General features: G+C 46.5%; 2 protein-coding genes and 1 pseudogene across 7 annotated transcripts; 2 read left to right on the plus strand and 1 right to left on the minus strand.

The window, feature by feature from the left end:
- The first annotated feature begins 740 nt into the window (after nucleotides 1–740).
- Nucleotides 741–10,105, plus strand: NFATC2IP (nuclear factor of activated T cells 2 interacting protein). 3 transcript variants are annotated; one of them, XM_069064066.1, is made up of 10 exons: nucleotides 741–877; nucleotides 965–1,225; nucleotides 1,415–1,487; nucleotides 7,267–7,372; nucleotides 7,612–7,698; nucleotides 7,831–8,017; nucleotides 8,204–8,348; nucleotides 8,457–8,575; nucleotides 8,802–8,854; nucleotides 9,490–9,627. In XM_069064066.1, exons 1-9 carry the CDS (start codon nucleotides 866–868, stop codon nucleotides 8,832–8,834), a joined length of 1,023 nt encoding a protein of 340 aa, XP_068920167.1. In that variant the 5' UTR covers nucleotides 741–865; the 3' UTR covers nucleotides 8,835–8,854; nucleotides 9,490–9,627. The 3 variants fall into 3 exon arrangements, with proteins under 3 accessions (XP_068920167.1, XP_068920158.1, XP_068920151.1); XM_069064050.1 differs by lacking the exon at nucleotides 8,802–8,854 and having other exon boundaries at nucleotides 742–877; nucleotides 9,490–10,105; XM_069064057.1 differs by lacking the exons at nucleotides 7,612–7,698; nucleotides 8,802–8,854 and having other exon boundaries at nucleotides 9,490–10,105.
- On the minus strand, nucleotides 4,691–5,897 carry LOC138142942 (SNW domain-containing protein 1 pseudogene; annotated as a pseudogene).
- Nucleotides 10,106–11,515: 1,410 nt separating the features above from the next.
- On the plus strand, nucleotides 11,516–19,126 carry SPNS1 (SPNS lysolipid transporter 1, lysophospholipid). 4 transcript variants are annotated; one of them, XM_069064087.1, is made up of 13 exons: nucleotides 11,516–11,644; nucleotides 12,417–12,769; nucleotides 13,300–13,365; nucleotides 13,524–13,660; nucleotides 14,130–14,281; nucleotides 14,448–14,514; nucleotides 14,631–14,776; nucleotides 15,166–15,321; nucleotides 16,121–16,310; nucleotides 16,571–16,636; nucleotides 17,080–17,178; nucleotides 18,036–18,174; nucleotides 18,891–19,126. In XM_069064087.1, the coding sequence occupies exons 2-13, from the start codon at nucleotides 12,511–12,513 to the stop codon at nucleotides 19,109–19,111; spliced, it is 1,698 nt and encodes a 565-aa protein (XP_068920188.1). In that variant the 5' UTR covers nucleotides 11,516–11,644; nucleotides 12,417–12,510; the 3' UTR covers nucleotides 19,112–19,126. The 4 variants fall into 4 exon arrangements, with proteins under 4 accessions (XP_068920188.1, XP_068920198.1, XP_068920208.1 ...); XM_069064097.1 differs by having other exon boundaries at nucleotides 18,036–18,211; nucleotides 18,891–19,064; XM_069064107.1 differs by having other exon boundaries at nucleotides 18,036–18,207; nucleotides 18,499–19,064.
- Nucleotides 19,127–19,278: the final 152 nt, after the last annotated feature.

Here is a 19,278-nt window from a genome sequence, read left to right on the forward strand (position 1 = left end):
ATGCCCTAGAGAGCAAAGCAGGACAAAATGCATCCTTAAAAGAGACTGCACCCCCTATGTAAAGGCTCTTTATTTGAACTACTTATTCTATGCTACTGAAGGAGTGAAAGGGCAGTCGGTGTTCTCTAAGTGGAGCACTAATGAACCAGCTCCAATTAAATCTCAGGATGCATGGCCAGTTTGTATGAAGGCTGTGTGTGTTGATACCGGATGTGTAGTTATGTGCTCCAAAAGTACCCTTTGTTGGCGATGGCAACAAAGGTGGTTTCTTTGGGGTGTGTTGGGTGTGTGTATGTGGGGGGGGGTCAATCAATAGAGAAGCATCTAGTATAAACCAGGAACGACTCGAGCCTCTGGGGATGCAGACATTAAAGAAAAAATACCAGCCTTTCTATAGCGCTTTACAATTTGCAAAGCGCTTAACTTATCTCATTTGCTCTACGAAGTGATATATATTCCGTTGTGTGTGTGTGTGTGTGTGTGTGTGTGTGTGTTGTGTGGGGTGTGTGTGTGTGCGCGCGCGCGCGCGTGTGTGTGTGATCTGCGGATGGAGGCATTCCCTGGAGAGGCTCTATAGCGATCCCTGGAAGAAGACTTCAAGAAAAGAGCAGAAGTCGAGCTAATCCTCGAGCTCACAGCCCGGAGCGGAGGCGGAAGAAAGAGGTCCCGGATGTATCCGGCAAGAAGTTCGACCAATCTTTGTTCACAAAGCCCTTGGAGGACAGGGCAGGCCGAGGGGGGCGGGGAACGTTACCTCGGTAGCGGACCATGACCAATGAGGAGCTGAAGAGAGGAGGAGGGGCGGGACCGGAGCTGACTAGCAGCTCCATCGGCCGCTAGATTCGATTGGTCTGGGGCGGGCGTTATGGCCGCGTTGGTGAGCTGAGGTGGGGTCGTTGTGGGGGGCGAGCTAGAGGCCATCGAGACCGGAGGCCCAGTCAGACCGCATCTTTTATGTGTGCAGGATTCCGCGGTGGTGGACCTGGTCAGCGATAGCGGCAGCGACGGGGAGGGCGGCGCGAACGGTGCCAAGGGCGGGCAGGGTCCGGCCTATTCTCGAGGTGGAGGCCGCTGCCACGACCTCGACAGCGACAGCGATAGTGATAGTGAGGAGGAAGGGGCCGGGGCGGCGGATCGGCCGCGGCTCCGGCCTCCTGCCCCGCGCCGGCGGCGCCTTCTGCTAGGGGCAGGGGAGGCCCCCGTGGTACCCGTATACTCGGGCAAGGTGGGGGTCCTGGGGGAGCCGGAGGGAAGAGGGGGAACCCAGGAAGGTATGGAAGGGGAGTTCCCCGGGTGGAGGGAGGAGGGAGGGTAGGGATAGGATGGGAACGATGGATGGGGCATGCTGCGGGCGGATGGGTGGGTGCCTTAGTCTAGGTGACCGACCCCGCCCCCTGCCCCTGCCGGTCTGTAGGTGAAGAGCAGCCTCCGCTTCTTTCCCAAGGATCTTAGGCAGCCACTGTTCACCGGAAGCCCTAGTGGGGAAGGTGAGATGGGGGCTCTGGGGAGGTAGAGGCCGACTGGGCAGGCCCCCAAGCCGCCGGGCTGCAGCTTGAGCAAATGGTCACTGGGTACCCTGCAGCACTGGGAAGCCTTTCCTAAGGCCTCCTAATTATAATGCCTTCCCTTTGATAATTACTATTTATATGTTCTGTATGGAGCTTAATTGCACATATTTGTTATCTTTCCCCCCTTAGATTGTAAGCTCCTTGAGGGCAGAGACTATCTTTTGCCTCTTTTAATATCCTCGGTGCATATCACAGTGCCAAGTGTACAGTGCTAAGTATATACTGGCTCTTAATAAATGGTTATTGACTAACTTAGGATAGACAGAATGTTCTCTTTTTTAGTTTATATTTATTTTTTCAAGTATGTCATTAAAAAAAATTAACCTGCTCCTTTCATTACCTCCCCTTTCTCTTAAGCAAATTAAAGCAAACAAAAAAAAATCCTTCTGTACATAATCTCTAGTCTTAACCTCAATTAGCCATGCACAAAAAATGTATGTCTCTGTATTTAGAAAGTTCCTTATCAGTGTTTATAAAGATCTTTCCAGTTTCTTCTAAAATTGTCCATTGCATGGTTTCTAATATTTCATTCGTTTACATGTTGTGCCTAGTTAGATCTCAGTTTCCAGTTTTGGACTGCCAAGAAAAATGCTATAGAAATTTTTGTAAATGTAGATCCTTTTCTTTGAGGCCTATTAATGGTATACCTGAGTAAAAGGGTATGCACAGTTTGATAATTTTTTGGGCTTAATTCCAAATTGCTTTCCAGAATGGCTGGACCATTAGCTCCACCAAACTTAGTACTTTGTGTACTTTGAGTGTACTTTGGATAGGCCATTCTCTCTGGAGTTTATTGTTTTAACAGGCAGAATTGACCCTGAGTGGGGTGAGAAGTTAGGACAAGAGAGAAAAAAGTAGTGCCTGGGTATTTTCTTTTTAGGAGGGATAAGAGGATCCTGATAAATTAATCAGCAAGTATATGACAGACTGCTAAGTGTTAGGATACAAAGACTAAAGTGAAATAGTTTCCTCAAGGATTTTGGATTCTACAGAAAGAACATATACATATATAGAATATACACGAAGTAGATATTCAGTAAGCATTAACATTTTGGGAGAATTGGGCATGGTTTAATGTAGAAGGTGGCATGTGAGTTGAGTTTTGAAAGAAACTAGTGATTTTAAGAGGCAGAGATAAGGAGAGAGTGGATTTTCCATGGTGAAGGTCTAGGATATGGAGATGGAGTGTTTTGTATGAGGAACACTGAAAGGGCTGGTGGAGAAGATATGAGGGGTTAGTAAGGTGTAATGAGGCTGGGCAAATATGTGGGCCAGGTTATCAAGATCATTAGATGCCAAGCACAGAAATTTGATCTTAGAGGTGACAGAACCACTTGAGTTTATTGAGTTAGAGGAGTGACGTGACCACTCAAGAAAATTACTTTGCAACTGTGGGGAGAGACTTGAATCAGGGAGACCACATAAGAGGTGTTTGCAGTTATATAGATTAGATAATGAGGGCCTGAACTATTGTGGGATCTGTGTAAGTGGACAGAAGGGGACATGTGCAAGAGATCTATAGACAGAAACAACTAGATTTGGCAACTGATTGAGATAAATACTTAATATGCATGTTTATTAGCCCTGGACACAAGCATAAGGATAGATCAGCACTTTTACTACAATTTATAGTTTTAGGAAGTAGCCTAGAGCACAGAGTTAACTTTGGCACAGCATCAGAGAGGTGGGCCTTGAACCTAGATCTTTCTGGCTTTGAGGCTGGCACTATCCACTAATCCATGCTGGAGATACAAAAAAACAAGACATGACCCCCTGGAAGTTTAGAGTAGCTCTTTCCAGGCATGGTCTCTGGAGGTCTGGTTTGGAGGGTGATGAAGCAGCAGCAGGACAGAAAATAGGGTGAAAATTGAGGACACATGGTCACAGAAATTGTGAGTGTGGGGTGATTGCTTGATGTTACTCTTTAGGGATTGCCTTCAGAGTCTGTGGTACCATCTTTTTAATATTACTAATGGTAAATCATCTTTTGAGAGTAGGGATAGAAGCTTTTTTATGGAAGGCAAAATCTAAGCCATTCTCCCCCGTTTGATTCTGGACCATCTCAAAATGTCCATTTGTGGTGTATTGTCTAGTATATATGCACTATTGGATGAATTCTGGGTCATCAATACAACATTAGAGAATTAGGCATTTTTTGTCTCGTTTTCCAGTTGGAGATAGTGAAAGAAGCAAGTGTTGGTTTTATATTTTACATTTGATTTCATCCTGTAATTGATCATAATTCTGTAACTTTAGTCTGTATTTCAAATAGCCTAATTTCTCTGTTTCAAGTATAGAAGCTTATGAGTTCAAAAGTTCAGCCTCCCTCTCTGAAGTTAGATGCTAAGATTTAAACTTTCCCAGAATCACTTAATTGAAGAAAAACTCCGAGCTATGTTTAGAGATTCAATATTCATGAAACTTTCTAATTCTAAGCACCACCTGCAAAGCATCACTTTGTGCCAGGGAAACTTGTTATCCTAAATAACTTCAGCTCCTGAGAACACCAAGGACATTTGTGTGCTGTCCTTGAGAGAGCATGCAAACTGACCTGGCCTCATCTTAACCTCATCCTTGTCCAATTAAAAGTAGGCTTATTCTCAGGTGCAATGTGTCTGCTCCTTCCAGTCCATTATTAATGCTTTAGGGATATAGCGGGGTCCCATAAATTCATAAAAGAATTCCTTCAAGATAAGAGGGGCGACCCTGTTCCCCTTTGTGTGTGCGTGCATGCCCGCTTTCCTTAATATAACCAGTAGTGATTTCTTAGCAACATGATGTTGCCAGATCTGTAGCCAATGGCATAATTTTCTCACTCTGTTCTTCTGTGCTTATAAAAAGGAGTTGAATCTCCAATTCTTTGTCCTCATCTAGAAACTAGTGCAAGCCATTGACCTCTTTATTATTAGGTTCTGCACTTTATTTATAAACTTATCTTGCTCGGAGAGAACATGACTTGGTGTATCTTTCATTGAACTTTACTTGAGACAGTAGTTAAGCCAGACTTTTAAACAGTCATGCATCCCATTTAGGGGGCTCGTTAGTGTTCTGGCATTCTTCTTGCCTTCATGTTCATGTTTCTTAGGGCACCTATTATCTGAGGTTGTTTTAGATCTTCCTTGCTATTTGGCTTCTTTCAAAAATTTGTCCAGATCAAAGGGATGTTCCTCAGATTGAACTAATCCTTCTCAACTTTGATATCTACAATCTGAGCCAGAAAACTCCTTATTGGGTACAGTTCTGTAGGTCTTTATTCAGGCCTCACTATATATCTTTGTCCAGATTTTTCTAATTGTAAATATTTTGGACCATACATCTTTTGCCCACTTCTTCATACTTGATCATAAATGTTATGAATTACATCCTCTCCACCCCAAAATTACTGGCTTGGTCTGGTTGAAGAGCCTCATTGGAAGTCCAAAAGCAGTGACTTCACTGATATCTCAAGTCTCAATTCTCTGTAGTTTTGATCTCTTATTAGGAGCTGCCTTGGAAAGATTGCTGTCATATCTGAATGTCCCATTTCACCTTGTTCCTGACCCTCCCCACCCCCAGTTCTCTGCATAGCTTTCTGAGCCGTTTCTTGAAACTCCATATTTCTTTTCCTTTTATTGCATTTTTTTCTCCACTTGCCCTTGCATCTCCACTGCTTCATGAGCCTTTCTGTCAGCAATGTAGAGAGCTTCAACAATTTTGTCAAACGTTTCATTAGTATGAGCTGTCTGCAGTCCTCTCCCCATCAGCAGTCAGACGTTTGTGTGATGGAATGTAACCCTTTGCATTTTCTGGTTTTAAATAGAGACATTTTCTGCTTCTGTTTCTTTACAGCCATTTTTTTGTCTAAGAAAGTGTATGATAGCTTTAGGAGGAGGAGATCAGTCAGGAATTTTCTTATTTTGAATCTTGGAGCTTCCATTGATGATCTTTTTTGCAATTCCACCATCTGTATAACTCTTTGTTTAGCTCCAAAAGCCACTTCTGGCTGAGACTGTGTACTTCATGTACTGAGCTGGGGCTAGTTTATCTGCTGCTTGAATTGGCATATCTTCTTTTTTTTTTTATTTTTTTTTTTGGAGGGCAATTGGGGTTAAGTAACTTGCCCAAGGTTACACAGCTAGTTTTTTTTGTGTGGGTGTTAAGTGTCTGAGGCCGGAACCGAACTCAGGACCACCTGACTCCAGGCCAGCGCTTTACTCACTGCGCCACCTAGCCACCCATTGGCATATCTTCTGAGACACAGAACTCTCCAGGGCCACCCATTTCTTCTGTTATCTCTTTAATGGTTTCTTAATCATGTTTTTGCTGGTCTGGGTCACCTGCGTTCACAACTTCTTTGGGAACAGGTTGTTATATTCGCTATAAATGTCTTTTAATTATCTGTTGAGAAGTTGCATCCATAATTAATTTTCCTCTCTATATCCATCTGAATGGCCAGGGCATTGGATGTTTTTTTTTCTTTCTTTCCATATCCAGTGGGTATTGGGCCATATATATTTCTGGAAAGGTACCTCCATATCCTGAATTCTCTAACAATCTAGGTATCCACCCTTTCTGAAATTTGTATAGGAGAGGTTCTCTTCATGATGAAACCTGTTCAGCCTGCCCTGATCTCTTTAATCTTACCTTTTACACAGCTGCAAGTTGGTTCTGAGAAGGCTGAATCAGTGCGAATACAAAACTGGTCAACACCATATATTTTCCTATCCTAATCATTTATATTGTTTTCTGATTCTACTTCATTCTGCATGTTTTTCCCATGCTTCTCAGAGTTGTCATCTCCTTTGTTTCTTATGATGCAGTAATACTCCATTGCATTTGTACACTACACGAGTATCTCTTTAATTTTCGCTTGTTTCCTGCCACAAAGAGTGCTACTATCAGTATTTTGGCATATATGGTATTTGTCTGTCTGTGTAACTTCTTTGGGGGTTAAAGGGCGTGAACATTTTAGTCATTTAAAAAATATAATTCCAGGGGCAGCTAGGTGGCACAGTGAGTAAAGCGCTGGCCTGGAGTCAGGAGGACCTGGGTTCAGATCCGGCCTCAGACACTTTAACACCCACCCCCAAAAAACTAGCCGTGTAACCTTGGGCAAGTTATTTAGCCCCAACTGCCCTCCAAAAAAAAAAAGCAAAAAAATAAAATAAAATCCAAATTCCTTTTTAGAATAGTCAGACCAATTCATAGCTCTACTAATAGTCCAGCTCCCTAATTTTTCAGCTTTGTTTTAAAATTGTAGAATTGTAGAATCTTCTCTTGAACCCTTGAAGGCAAATTAGGTGGTTCAGCTCCTACACACAACTCTTAAGCCGCAAATTAGTGTTCATTGTAATCCTGTTTCACCTGAATAGGACATATTTGGGGGATAAGAGAAGTAGGAGTAGAAGGGAGAGGAATGAACACATCTTGTAATTTGTCATAGAAAGTCGAAGTTGTCTAAGAGAAGGAGAAGAAAGCAGATAGGCAGAGTCAGAGCATCCATCGTAGTTGAGAGAAGTGGTTAAAAACCGAGATGTTGAGTTGGGATGGCTGTCAGGAGGAGGGATGCGATTGAAGCAGCTTTCAGTTACTGGAAGCAGCAGGGGATCTCATTGCTTTGGCCTTTCTGGAAGCCTTCATTTGCCTCTCCATATTTTATTTCTGTTGCCACCTCTTACCTGTGGTTTCCCCTTCCTTGTTACTTTTCCTTTTCTCCCAGCTCTGGATTTGGATTCTGATAAACCCCTTTCTGAGGCCATCCTTTTGCCAGTTTCTTCTTCAGAAAAGAACCAAAAGGCTAATGATGAAGAAGAGAGCCATTTTTTGTGAGTATGCAGAATACTTATGGGAGCAGGAAAGTGTTTGGTGTTGACAACCAGTGACTGGCAGGTTGCCTGAGACCTAAGGAGGGGTAGAAGGATACAGTGGGATATCTGGCTTTGGGAAAATTTTCATGACCAGACCTGGGCACCAGCATTTGAAGGGATTTGGGACCCCTCTTTCTCTTTATCGTTGACTGCTCTGGGGTCTACTACCCATTTTCTTTTGCATATTTTCTCTTCAGGGTCCGGGAGAGTTCCTCTTCCCCTTCTCCCCCTCCCAGGCGCCGTGGGCCATGTAGGAAGCCACCAAGAGCTTTTGGAAAGATAAGGTGAAGTTTATCTTTCCATTGGTAGTAGGGGTTTGATGGCAGCTGTTTTGTAGGACTTAGTAGGATTCACTGAATTGAGATTAGTTGGTGCTTAAGTGGGTGAGTCCTTGACCCCTTTTTCTGACCCTACAGGGAGGTGAATAAGCGCTTGCAGGGTCTCCGATCTTACCTGAGCCCCCTGTCACCCAAAGACCATGTTCCTGAGAACTCTGAGGATGAAGTGATCTTGGTGGAGGAAAGCAATGTTAGGGAAAGCCCCCGACTCTTAACTCTTAAAATCAGGTGCCGGGCTGACCTTATCAGATTGCCTCTTAGTACGGTGAGAACTTGGGAGCAATTATAATGGGTTAATTTGGGGAAACATGGGGCCAAGTAACTGGCCTGATTTTCTTGGTCCTCAGTTCTGGGAACAGAAAGGTTGGTCAGTTAGATATGGATTCTGGATGGATTGTGCTGAGGTTGGGCATATGAAAGCATTTCCTATACTTTGCTCTTTTATTTCCAGGCTGAGCCCTTGCAGGTTGTTGTGGATCACATGGCATCTCGACTAGGAGTGTCCCCTGCCCGAATTCTTCTGCTGTTCCGAGAAGTAGAACTTTCTCCTAGTGCCACCCTCTGCTCTCTAAAGATTGGAGTGGCTGACATCATTGGTGAGTGGAGGTGACTTCGGGGCTGAATCGAAGTGAAGTGTGAAAGCCTGTGGAAGGAGCCCAATTTGCTTGCTAAGTCTCTCTACTTCCTTCCCTCTCTCTTACAAGATTGTGTGGTCCTGTCCAGTACTCCTGAGCCTTCAAAAGAGTCAGAATTGGGTGAGGAACTTCGGCTCAGGGTTCAGGGGCAAGAGAAACACCAGGTTCTAGACATCACTGTGCCCCGGGTAAGTGGGGAATGGAGCCCTGGGGATGGAAATCTTCCTTCCCATCCACTCAGCATCCTTATTGACATCTACTACTGACCCTGAATCCTTCCTAATAAAGGCACCCAGAGGCTGTCTTCTGGGTCCTCTTTACTTTGTCCTTTTCAACTTCAATATTGTCTTAAAAAGAGAAAAGGAAGAGTCTTCCTTTGGCTGATAATCTTGCCTTCCTCTCTTCTGCCTTCAGGGCCCTCTACTTTTCCTAATCATAGAAGGTTGAAACTGGAAGAAAGCTTAGAGGTTAGCTAATTTAACCCTCATGTTTTCAAAAATCTAAATGTGTGTTGGGTTCTTCATTCTCATCTTTTGGTCTTTTTTTTTCCCAGTTTCAGTTTTGTAAGTTACTGCTTTACAGTTGGACATCTGGTAGTGCTAATTTTCTGTCATTAGTTTTCTTTTTTGGAATTCTGGATATTCTTAATATGTTGGTTTTGCCATATAAATTTTGTTCTGATGATCTAATCTATGAAATAACCTAGAAGTATTCTGATTAGTATTATATAAATCTATCTGCTAATTTGGGGACTTGTGCTATATTTGCTCCACCTAACTATTTTCCATAAAAATTACTTTGGGGGTTGTCTTTGTATCTGTCTCTCATATACTGAGATAAGTTAATGCACAGATATTTGACATGTTTTTAATTTAATAACATTTCTCTTAAAATAAGTTTTATTCTGGGTTATAGTTGATAGCCTTCATTACAGAGGAGGAAACTGAGGCCCAGAGATGGAAAGTATCTTGTCCAAGACCTCTTTCATATGTCAATGACATTTATTGTTATTCTGTTCCCACCAAAAATTCTGTATCACCTCTTTACCCAAATCCCCACAATCCTTCCTTTCTGGCTTATGAGTAATACTTTCTTCCTTTAGGGTGCTCCTCTTAGAACACTGATGTCTCACTATGCAGAGGCCATGGGACTCAAAGGACATAAGCTCTCTTTCTTCTTTGATGGTGAAAAGCTTTCAGGCCAAGGGACCCCAGCAGAGTTAGGCATGGAACAAGAGGACCTCATTGAAGTTAGGGGTTGAAGTGCAGTGTTCTGCCTTCTACCTCCTCTCTTACCTTCAGACAGTGAGATGTGAAGCTGGGGCTCCTCAAAAATTGAAGAATGCCTGCCCTTCTAGTCTTCCTTTTCTGTCTTCTCTCCCCTCTTCCAGTTGCCCTAAAGCTACATCTGAGGAAGATCTTCCCATTTACACCTGACCCTTCTTACATGGGTGTCCTGGGTGTGGAGCTGCTACTCTAGCATTTCATCTTGTCAGTTTCTGTGACTACATCCTAGTCCCCTTCTGTTAGCTGAAGGATTTGTTGAGTCCCAGGTACCCTGTATATATGTAAATGTGTCCTTTGACCTCTGTCTACTTGCACTAATTCTTTTGGATCTTGGGGTGTGAATATTGCAGACCTCTCATTTCCAAATATCTTTTCATGAAACCAGTCATTTTTGTAATTGGAGTTAAAATAAAATGAATGATATACTTTGGATCCTGGACTTGAACTTGAATTCCTCCAAGGTTTTTGCCTCATTGGTGGGATGGGGGACAGGGAGAGTCAAAACCTGATCACTTGGTTAGGTCTTGGGTTTAATGATATTTTGGGGTAGGCAAGGGTTGCATACATGTTCCAGAAGGTTTATTACTCTGAATGGAGTTGAGTTGTCTTGCTGAGTACACCTTTCCCATTCCCACGCCTGTGACTCCCCAGCATACCTCACCTCTTTTCAATATTGTGGTGGGTCCTGGTGGTGATGAGGGGAGAGGAAGATTAAATAAGACATAGTTCATGCCTGTCATAAAGCTCAGAATTTAGTGTGGAGTGACACATTCACTTTTAATCAATATTTCAACAACTATGGTTTTATTGGTTTGTGTACAATTCCACTGTACAATTCCTGAGATTTAAAAGATCTTCTGTAATTACTGTGACTGAAACCCTCATCAACCTATAGCCAGTCTAGGGATGAGCCTTTCTTAGCTAGATGGGTCAGTGGGCCACCATCAGTGGCTGGGTCCTTAATTAAAGCCTTTCTGGCTTTGTAAGACCTGCCAGAGCTTGTTCCCTGCTGCCAAAGAGAAGCTAGTCACTCCCTGTCACCGTGAGGTATCAGAGTAGCATTTTGCCGTTTCACATCAGCACAAATAACTACAACATAAATTACATGTACTAAGTACACAAGATAGAGGAAAACGAAGTTGTATGTCAAGTGCTTGCCAAGGGGCGGACCACCATTGCCTGGGACCATCAAGGAGTAATTATGTGGCGTCTGATTTGGGCTTTAAAAGGTGGGTAACACTTCAGCAGGTGGGGGCGCAGGGCATGTCAGGAGCTAAAGGAGGCAGGCTGCAAGAACTGGGAGGGCTCGGCCCCTTCCCAAACTCCTTCCCCACGTGGTTTCCCCGAGCCTGCTTGCGGGGCGCCCGTGAACCCGCTTTTGCTTCAGGTTCAGCGCCTCGGGGTGTGGGATAGGACCCCTGACCTCACAGCCAGTGCTCCCGGGGCCCTTCGTGTTAGAGAGAGGTCCTGGGGGGGCAGCCCCCGGCAGGGTCTGCCCGGCCCTGCGAGCTCAGATCGGGAGCTTTGCGGCCACCGAGGCTACATCTCCAGGGGCCGAGGGATACGCCCGCGTCAAGGGTATATTAGACGCCAGGCCCGGGTCCGAGGCGTCACTGGAGCCTGAGGAGAGCCACGATATCCCAACTCGCAGCCCCTCGGGGCTCGGAGCCGCCCCACCTGGCACTGGCAGGCAGTGGAGGCCCTGGGAGAAGTTTTGGGGAAGGTGGGAAACCAGTTCCCTTATTGCCATAGTAACGTGTAACCTGCCCCATCACGTGTTCAGGTCCTTAGCCTGTCATATGACACTCCGGTTAGGGCCGCTGGCTGACGCACGTCCCCGGGTCACATGACCTCCGTGTAGCCATCATGGCGGTGGCCGCGGTGCCGTTGGGTGCCTGAGCGCCCCGGGGTGGCAGCTGCGGCGCGGAGGCAGGAGAGCCGGTGGGCGTCGGGAATCGTGCACCATCCGGGGTAAGGGGAGCTACCTGAACCAAAGGAGAAGGCGACTTGGGGCGCCGCTGAGCTGGGTCAGGGAGCCGTAGTCCCCGCTCCTTCTCCCCTGTAAACTTGGCCTCCTTAGATTCCTCCTTCCTGCTCGGACCCCTCTTTCCTTCCCTCCAGGAGGCAGGGCCTGCCCCTTCGCATCTGGGCTTTGGTGCATATGTCTGCACCCCTCGCACTGGCCCCTCGGATGGTAGCGAGCTCGCCTTACCTGCTGGGGTCGCAGTGACCACGTGGATATGTTTTGTATCTACCTTCCCAGGTCTGGTGGGAGGGGTCCCGCAGGTCGCAGGCCGGAGGCCGGACCTCGGGGAGGCCAGGCCCTGCAGACTGAGGAGCCCGACTCAAACAGTTTGAGTCTTTGAGATGACTGTTTTCTCCCTTGTAAGATGGGCATAATGATACCACCTCTTACAGTTGCAAGGGTAAAATAAAAACACACACAAAACGATCTCTTTGAATGTAAACAGGCATTTACCCTGGGTCTTTTTTAGGTACGATGTATGTAATTTTTCTTATGAAGACCCGTGAAGAGTTGTGAGCTGAGAATCAGGGTTCTAGCTTTTTGTCTTTTGATTTATCTTCTTTATAACGTTAGGCAAGTCAGTCATTCTCTTTGGGCCTCAGCATCTGTGTAAAAATCACAGGATCAGCAATTTAGAAGCCAGTAGAAACTTTAAAAAGGAGCTGGATTTCATTTCCAAGGTTCATTCTGATTCCTACTTTGTATCTTTTTTCATAGTGAATATATATTCTTCTTTCCTCCAAGTTAAATTGACTGGGCCTGAAAGCGGGCTGGACAAAGTAAGCACAGAGAAGTGGGCTGAGGGGCAGCTATGTCTGGGCTGCTTGGTCAGCCAGACACAGCCCCATTTCTCAGCCAAGCAGATGACACAGAAGAAAGAATGGGGGGCCCAACCCCTGGGACTGGCAAAACTGCAAGTTTGGGGGGGTCAGAGCCCCAGGACAGAGAAGACCCAGATGGGGAAGGACTACAGCTGATAACAGGCATTTCCCCTGGACATGCAACTTTGATTGTGGGTGTACTCTGCTATATCAATCTTCTAAACTACATGGACCGATTTACTGTGGCAGGTAATTAATTTGGAAGGACTTTTGTTAACAACATGAGATTTTTGAAGGTGGTGGCTGTTTGTTATTCAGTCATTTTTCAGTCGTGTCTGACTCTTAATAATCCCAGTTTAGGCTTTTATTGGCAAAGATACTGGAGTGCTTTGCCATTTCATCCTCCAGCTCATTTTACAGGTGAGGAACTAAAGCAAACTGGGTTTAAATGCCTTAATCCAGGATCACACAGCTAACAAGTGTCTGAGGCCAGATTTGAACTCAGGAAGATCATTCTTCCTGATTTCAAGCCCAGCACTCTATCCACTATGCCACCTACTTGCCCATTCTCCGAGGTAGGAGCTATTTAATTTCTGGTTTTGTATCTTGAACACTTTGCCCATAATGCACATAAACATTGAATTGAATTTTAAGGCAACCAAGAAAAGACCAGGGGCTCTTGGAGATGACTCCGTTGCTGGTAAAAAGAGGAAGATAAACTTGATTTGCAGGATATTTTTCTTCCCTCACCAGCCTTCCCTTTCACTGCACTGTTTCAGGTGTTCTTCCAGACATTGAGCAGTTCTTTGGTATTGGTGACAGCAGCTCTGGCCTCATCCAGACTGGTGAGTGGGGCTTTGTCCCTGGGATAAGCTGCTTCCAATTTGAGGAAGAATGTCCTGAAGTCTGAGAAATTTTTTCCCCTCTGTAACTCTTCAGTGATATGGGGTCTTTGGGTGGGGAGACAGGGCATTCTGATGAAATCCTTCTGTTTCTTCTCCAGTGTTTATTTCCAGTTACATGGTCCTGGCCCCTGTGTTTGGCTACCTGGGTGACCGATATAACAGGAAGTACCTCATGTGTGGTGGCATTGCCTTCTGGTCACTGGTGACTCTGGGTTCTTCATTCATCCCTAGAGAGGTGAACAAATATCCCTTGATTCTGGCCCTACTTTCAAAGTGCATTTACTGGTGATTTTTTATGGCATACAACTACAGCAAACTCACATATTGTTTAAATAGCTCTGTCTTTGTCTTATATTTTACCTGAAAACCTCAAGGCTATAAGGGCATTCATCCTCTCCTACAATTAACTTCTGGGTTTTTTTCTCTTTGCCCACACCATTAAGTGTAGGCATTCCACAGGGCTTTGTCCTTAATTCTCTTTTCTGCCCTTTGTGTTCTCTCCCTTAGAGAACTGAACTGCTTATGTGGTTTTAGCTGTCATTTCTATGTAGATAACTTCCTAAGTCAGCATTTCAGGTAGATTTTGTTCGTTTTGTTTTGCCAAGAAGCTCGGAGAACCAGGGAGGTCAGTAAAGGGCCCATGAAACTCTCTGAGGTAAAGAATGTCCAATATTTGTTTTGTGTTTTTTAAATTCTTTTCCTAGAGATTTTGGCTGCTCCTCTTTACCCGGGGCCTGGTAGGGGTTGGGGAGGCCAGTTATTCTACCATTGCCCCCACCCTCATTGCTGACCTTTTTGTAGCTGATCAGCGGAGTCGGATGCTCAGTGTCTTCTACTTTGCCATTCCTGTTGGCAGGTGAGATCAGGAGGGAGAGGAGGTAGGAGGAACTAGTGCTCTGTCTTCAGGTTGGGAGAATAAGACAAAAAAAATAGTCTGGGTGGAGACACCAACCTCATCTGGGGAGTGGAGAAGCTTCTGTGTGGTGCATCCTCTAACCTTCATCCCATAATCTTTTTTCCAGTGGTCTGGGTTATATCGCAGGATCAAAAGTGAAGGATGTGGCTGGTGACTGGCACTGGGCACTCAGGGTGAGTGGGATGGAGAGGGTATACAGATCATCTTTGCTCTGTGTGTGTGTGTGTGTGTTCTCTAGACTCCAGCTCCAGTTGGTCCTGAGGTTGGGGGGACTGTTGTCTCTCCTCAGGTCACCCCAGGCCTTGGGATGATAGCAGTGTTGCTGCTGTTTCTGGTGGTAAGGGAACCACCTCGTGGAGCTGTGGAACGCCATTCAGACACCCCTCCCTTGAACCCCACCTCTTGGTGGGCTGATCTGCGGGCTCTGGCTCGGAAGTGAGTCCTAGGGACTTTTGTATAACCCTTGGCTCATAGCCCTTGGACTCCTTTAGTCCTTCAAGGAAGATCTTATACACTTCCTATAAAATGAAGTGGGAATTCATCCTGTGTGCACTTGGATTCTCACCTGTGGGAAGCATGAGCTATGAAACCATAACACCCTTTCCATCTAGTGGCTGGATAACTAAATTGCAGTCCAGGTATTGAGGGGAAATTAACAGCGTCATCTTAAGTCACCTTGCCTAATAAGGGCGGCTTGTACCAAATGGTCTCCTGCCAACTTTTACCATCCTTTCCTTCTCTCTCACTCCCCTAAATTAACTTTTGCTTTTGTTCTGAGTGTTGTTGAGGGATAGGAGATAACTGTTCCGATCCTTCTGCTACAGTCCCAGTTTTGTGCTCTCTTCTTTGGGATTCACGGCTGTGGCCTTTGTCACGGGGTCCCTGGCACTTTGGGCACCAGCATTCCTGCTCCGTGCTCGAGTAGTCTTAGGAGAGACCCCGCCTTGCCTCCCTGGAGATTCCTGCTCCTCTTCAGACAGGTACTGGGAAGGCTTCTCAGAGGGGGGAGGCGATATGGAAAGGGGCTCTAAGTTCCTGTTTTTCTTCAGTGGGTCAACAACTTGGCACAATGAATGGTCCTTCTTCCTTCCCCTATGAAAACTATTTTGTGGGCTGATATATATATGGCAGCTGGATAAAAAAGGACAAGAAGGAGCAGATGTCAGATTTGGGCATCCTGTCTCACAGTGGCCAAAGAAGGGAGTAATTAGGGACAAGCTATTGCAGGTCTTTGAGCTCAGGGAACGAGATAGTGTCTGGAACCAGAAAGATTCAGGAAACTCGTTGAGAAATCCACCTGGGGTTTTGAGAAAATTGAAGGTTTAGAAAGTGGGAGGCCACTATGAGAGTGTGGAAAGAAACATGAATTTGGAATGACTGAGTTCAAAACTTTTCAAATATTTCCCATGTGACCTTTGGTCAGTCACTTCTTTTAGCTTGAGTATCCTCTATAGCATGAAGATGAACTGCCCATTTCACAGGGTCAGGCTCTAAAGTCCTATAGAAATGACATTTGCTAGTGAAAGATAAAAGTTCTGGAGGGAAAAGCTAGAGCCCCCCCCGGGGCTAGGTCCAGGGAGGAGCCACAGTTTCCAGAAGCTGCTACAGGCCAGGGCAGGAGCTGTCGCTTGGACCTGGGGTCAGCAATGTCCTAGCCTTTAGGCCCAGTTCTGCTAGAGAAAGACACTGAACTTTGGAAAGCAGAAAGAGACCTTTTACACAGACATGGCGAGTCTTGGCTTCTCACTCCCTTCAGTCTTCCTTTTTTCTCCTTCCCAGTCTCATCTTTGGACTGATTACCTGTGTGACTGGGATTCTGGGTGTGGCCTCTGGTGTAGAGATCAGCCGCCGTCTTCGCCGAACCAACCCCAGGGCTGACCCCTTGGTCTGTGCAGCTGGATTGCTGGGATCTGCCCCCTTTCTTTTCTTGGCCCTGGCTTGTGCCCAGGACAGCATTGTAGTTACCTATGTGAGTGTCCTCAATTTCTCCCCATTTCCAGATGCCACCCAACCACCAACATACATGAACACAGGCACAGCCCTCCCAGCAGCAGCCTTGAGCTTGGGCGGGGGTAGGTGGAGGTAGAGGAGTTGGGGGGGGAGGCGCACAAAACTCATGATCCCCAGCTTCAATCCCACACCTCCCCACGTGAATCAAAAGTAGAGGAAAAGGCAGAGAGCTGCTGATCTTTGCAGAGTTACTCCCTGGTGTCCACTTTCTCTCCTCAGGTTTTCATCTTCATTGGAGAGACTCTACTGTCCATGAACTGGGCCATCGTAGCAGACATTCTGCTGGTGAGAGGGTGGGCCATCTCTGACCTTTCACAGGGGGTGACTGTCCTAGTCATTAGCACTTTGACTGGTGAGATCTTGGTGAGACTTTTGTTCCCCTGGGTCAGTGACTTTGTTTTGTCCTACTGTTAGAAACTGACCCATGACTCCATCTTGGCTCTCACTTGTGGGTTGTTGGATGGTTGCTACCTGAGTGTGGGTGACCCATTGGAGGTCATCCTTGCTCTTGGGACACAACTCAGAGCTGCCAGGGAGTCAGGAATTTCACTTGTCATGTAAGTAGGATAGCCTTTGTCTTCAATCTCCCTCCATGTAGTTTGGACTGAGCATCTTAATTCAGAAAGTGTTGATGGAATTCCAAGCTTAGCTCCCTCTGTCCTGGCCTTTTTTCTCAGCTCCCCTGACCTCTTGGATCATCTAACTTTGGGTCTCAATTCCCTCCTTAGTATGTGGTTATTCCCACACGCCGGTCAACAGCAGAGGCCTTCCAGATTGTTCTGTCTCATCTACTGGGGGATGCTGGGAGCCCTTACCTCATTGGGTTGGTGAGTGTGAATCTCCTTTTAGGAAACTTTGACCATAGCTGTGTCATCCTGGCACAGGGTAGGTTAGGAAGCAATGAGGATGAGGTGGGTGAGGAGAGAGAGAGATTCTTTGTCAGCCAGGAGGGTCAGTCTGATTTTGGCAACCTCTGATGCATCTAGCACTGTAATCTGAGGGATGAAGAGTTGTCATGTGGAAGGGAGATTATACTTGTTCTTCTTAACTCGGGGAGGCAGATTTTTGACTTGGTGAAAGAAAAAGCTTTTCAGAAAGTGAAAGGGTTACCTTGTAAGGTGGTGAGCTCCTCACCTTTGGGCTTCTTCAAGTGAAGTCTGGATGACCTCTTGTTAGGAAAGATTTCCGGTAGGGTCATGTAATCTAGGGTGTTCAGATGTTCTCTGTATTATCACTGAGGTCCTTTCCAATACTGATTCTCTGATTCAGAGGGAGAAGACAGCACAGTCCTGGGTCTGGAGCTTTTGTAGGGAGACCAGACAAACCTCAAACTAGAGAACCATTACAGGCAGCATTTGAACGGATGTGGGATAGTAATCTGTCCCTCACTGCTGATCTTGGCCTCTGTGCCCCTTCCCTGCCTTACTCTCTGTCTCCTCCTCCAGCTGATCTGACTGCCGGACGCTTCCCCTGTCTCTGTGGTCCTCCCCCATCTCTGTCCCATACCACCCTCATTTCTCTCTAGCTCTGTTCCGCTTCTCCTGACCCTTCTCTGTTCACCTTTGTCCTGCTTCCCCCAATCTCTGACTCTCTCTGTCCCCCTTTAGCACAAAGTTTTCTCAGCCCCCTAGCCTGCCCCCCACTTAGGCTATGACCACTGCCTTCTCTCTCTTCTCCCCTTTAGATATCTGACCGTCTCCGCCGTGACTGGCCCCCTTCCTTCCTCTCCCAGTTCCGGGCCCTGCAGTTCTCCCTCATGCTTTGTGCATTTGTTGGGGCACTTGGGGGTGCAGCTTTTCTGGGCACTGCCATATACATTGAAGGTGATCGAAAGAGAGCCCAACTCCACGTGCAAGGTGAGTTTTCCCCACTGGAGGCCTCATCCCAGGGCCAATTGTCTCTGTCCCCAGCTCTCCCTTCCCCCAGATCTCTTTGTCTTCTGTGCTTTCTCCATCCCCTAGATTCTGTCCATCATCCATCTTCCACTCTAACCTCTTCACCCCTACCTCTCTTTCTGTCCATATTCCGGCCTTCCCTCCCACTGGGGTGCCTGTGTCCCGTCCCTGTTGGCCCATGTCTGCCTCTTGTCTTCTGCTCCTCTCTGAGATGTTTATCTTCCCCTGATCTCATCACTTCTTTCTCCCCAGGACTCCTGAGGGACGTGCCCCCTGCAGATGATCGGATTGTGGTCCCTCAGCGCGGCCGTTCTACCAAGGTCCCAGTGTCCAGTGTGCTCATCTGATTGGGTGGACGTGGCCTGAGGCCACCTTGTGTTCTTGTTCCCCTCAGGGGGATAGGTGGGTGGTGGGCAGGACTCTGAGTGTATTCCCAGCACCCTGAACTGTTATGCCATCCCTATGGCTGGTGTGGTACCATGACCTCTGACCTGGGACCACAGGAGTGGGACAGTGGCTGAGGTTTGTCCCTTTTCCCCTCCCTGTATACACGCACACATAGACGCCCTACACACACAGCAATATCAATCAGGGAGTGATTCTGGATCAGGAAGGGGGCAGGTGGTTGGAAGGCCGCAGAGCAGGTGCCTTCAACTTTCTGCACGTCTGTTTGCGGAGGGAAGATCTCTTTTCCTTCTGCCTCTGTCAGGCTATAGTTGGGTTCCAAGCTACCTTCCTGGGGTCAGGGGCAAGGTGCCCCCACTGTCCAGGCAGGAGGGTTTGGTGCTATTTTTATGTGAATAAACTTTGTAACCAGAGCCTAGTGTCAACTTGTGTACTTTTCCCTCCCAGCTCGCGACTCTAGAGAGAAGGGGAGGAGCCCTGAGTGGTGGCATTTATTGTGTCTTTGCTTTGGGTTCTCTGTTATCCTTAGAACGTGGGGTATCTGCTTTAGGAGCCCTTCCTGCCCCAGCAGTCTAGAGTATGTGCTTTGAGGCCCTTCCTGCCCCAGCAGTCTAGAGTATGTGCTTT

This window comes from Petaurus breviceps, unplaced genomic scaffold, assembly GCF_028583685.1.
Source record: "Petaurus breviceps papuanus isolate PSGF00001 unplaced genomic scaffold, PetGlider_PUasm1.0 138, whole genome shotgun sequence".
Classification (NCBI taxonomy): Eukaryota; Metazoa; Chordata; class Mammalia; order Diprotodontia; family Petauridae; genus Petaurus; species Petaurus breviceps.

Excerpts from the sequence above, each read along its gene's own strand:
- NFATC2IP (XM_069064050.1), top strand. Across the intron at positions 7,699-7,830 it reads AGAGCTTTTGGAAAGATAAG|GGAGGTGAATAAGCGCTTGC; the intron begins GTGAAGTTTATC and ends CTGACCCTACAG. Across the intron at positions 8,018-8,203 it reads TCAGATTGCCTCTTAGTACG|GCTGAGCCCTTGCAGGTTGT; the intron begins GTGAGAACTTGG and ends TTTTATTTCCAG.
- SPNS1 (XM_069064087.1), top strand. The coding sequence starts at position 12,511 with ATGTCTGGGCTGCTTGGTCAGCCAGACACAGCCCCATTTCTCAGCCAA. Across the intron at positions 14,282-14,447 it reads TTTGCCATTCCTGTTGGCAG|TGGTCTGGGTTATATCGCAG; the intron begins GTGAGATCAGGA and ends TCTTTTTTCCAG. Across the intron at positions 14,515-14,630 it reads ACTGGCACTGGGCACTCAGG|GTCACCCCAGGCCTTGGGAT; the intron begins GTGAGTGGGATG and ends GTCTCTCCTCAG.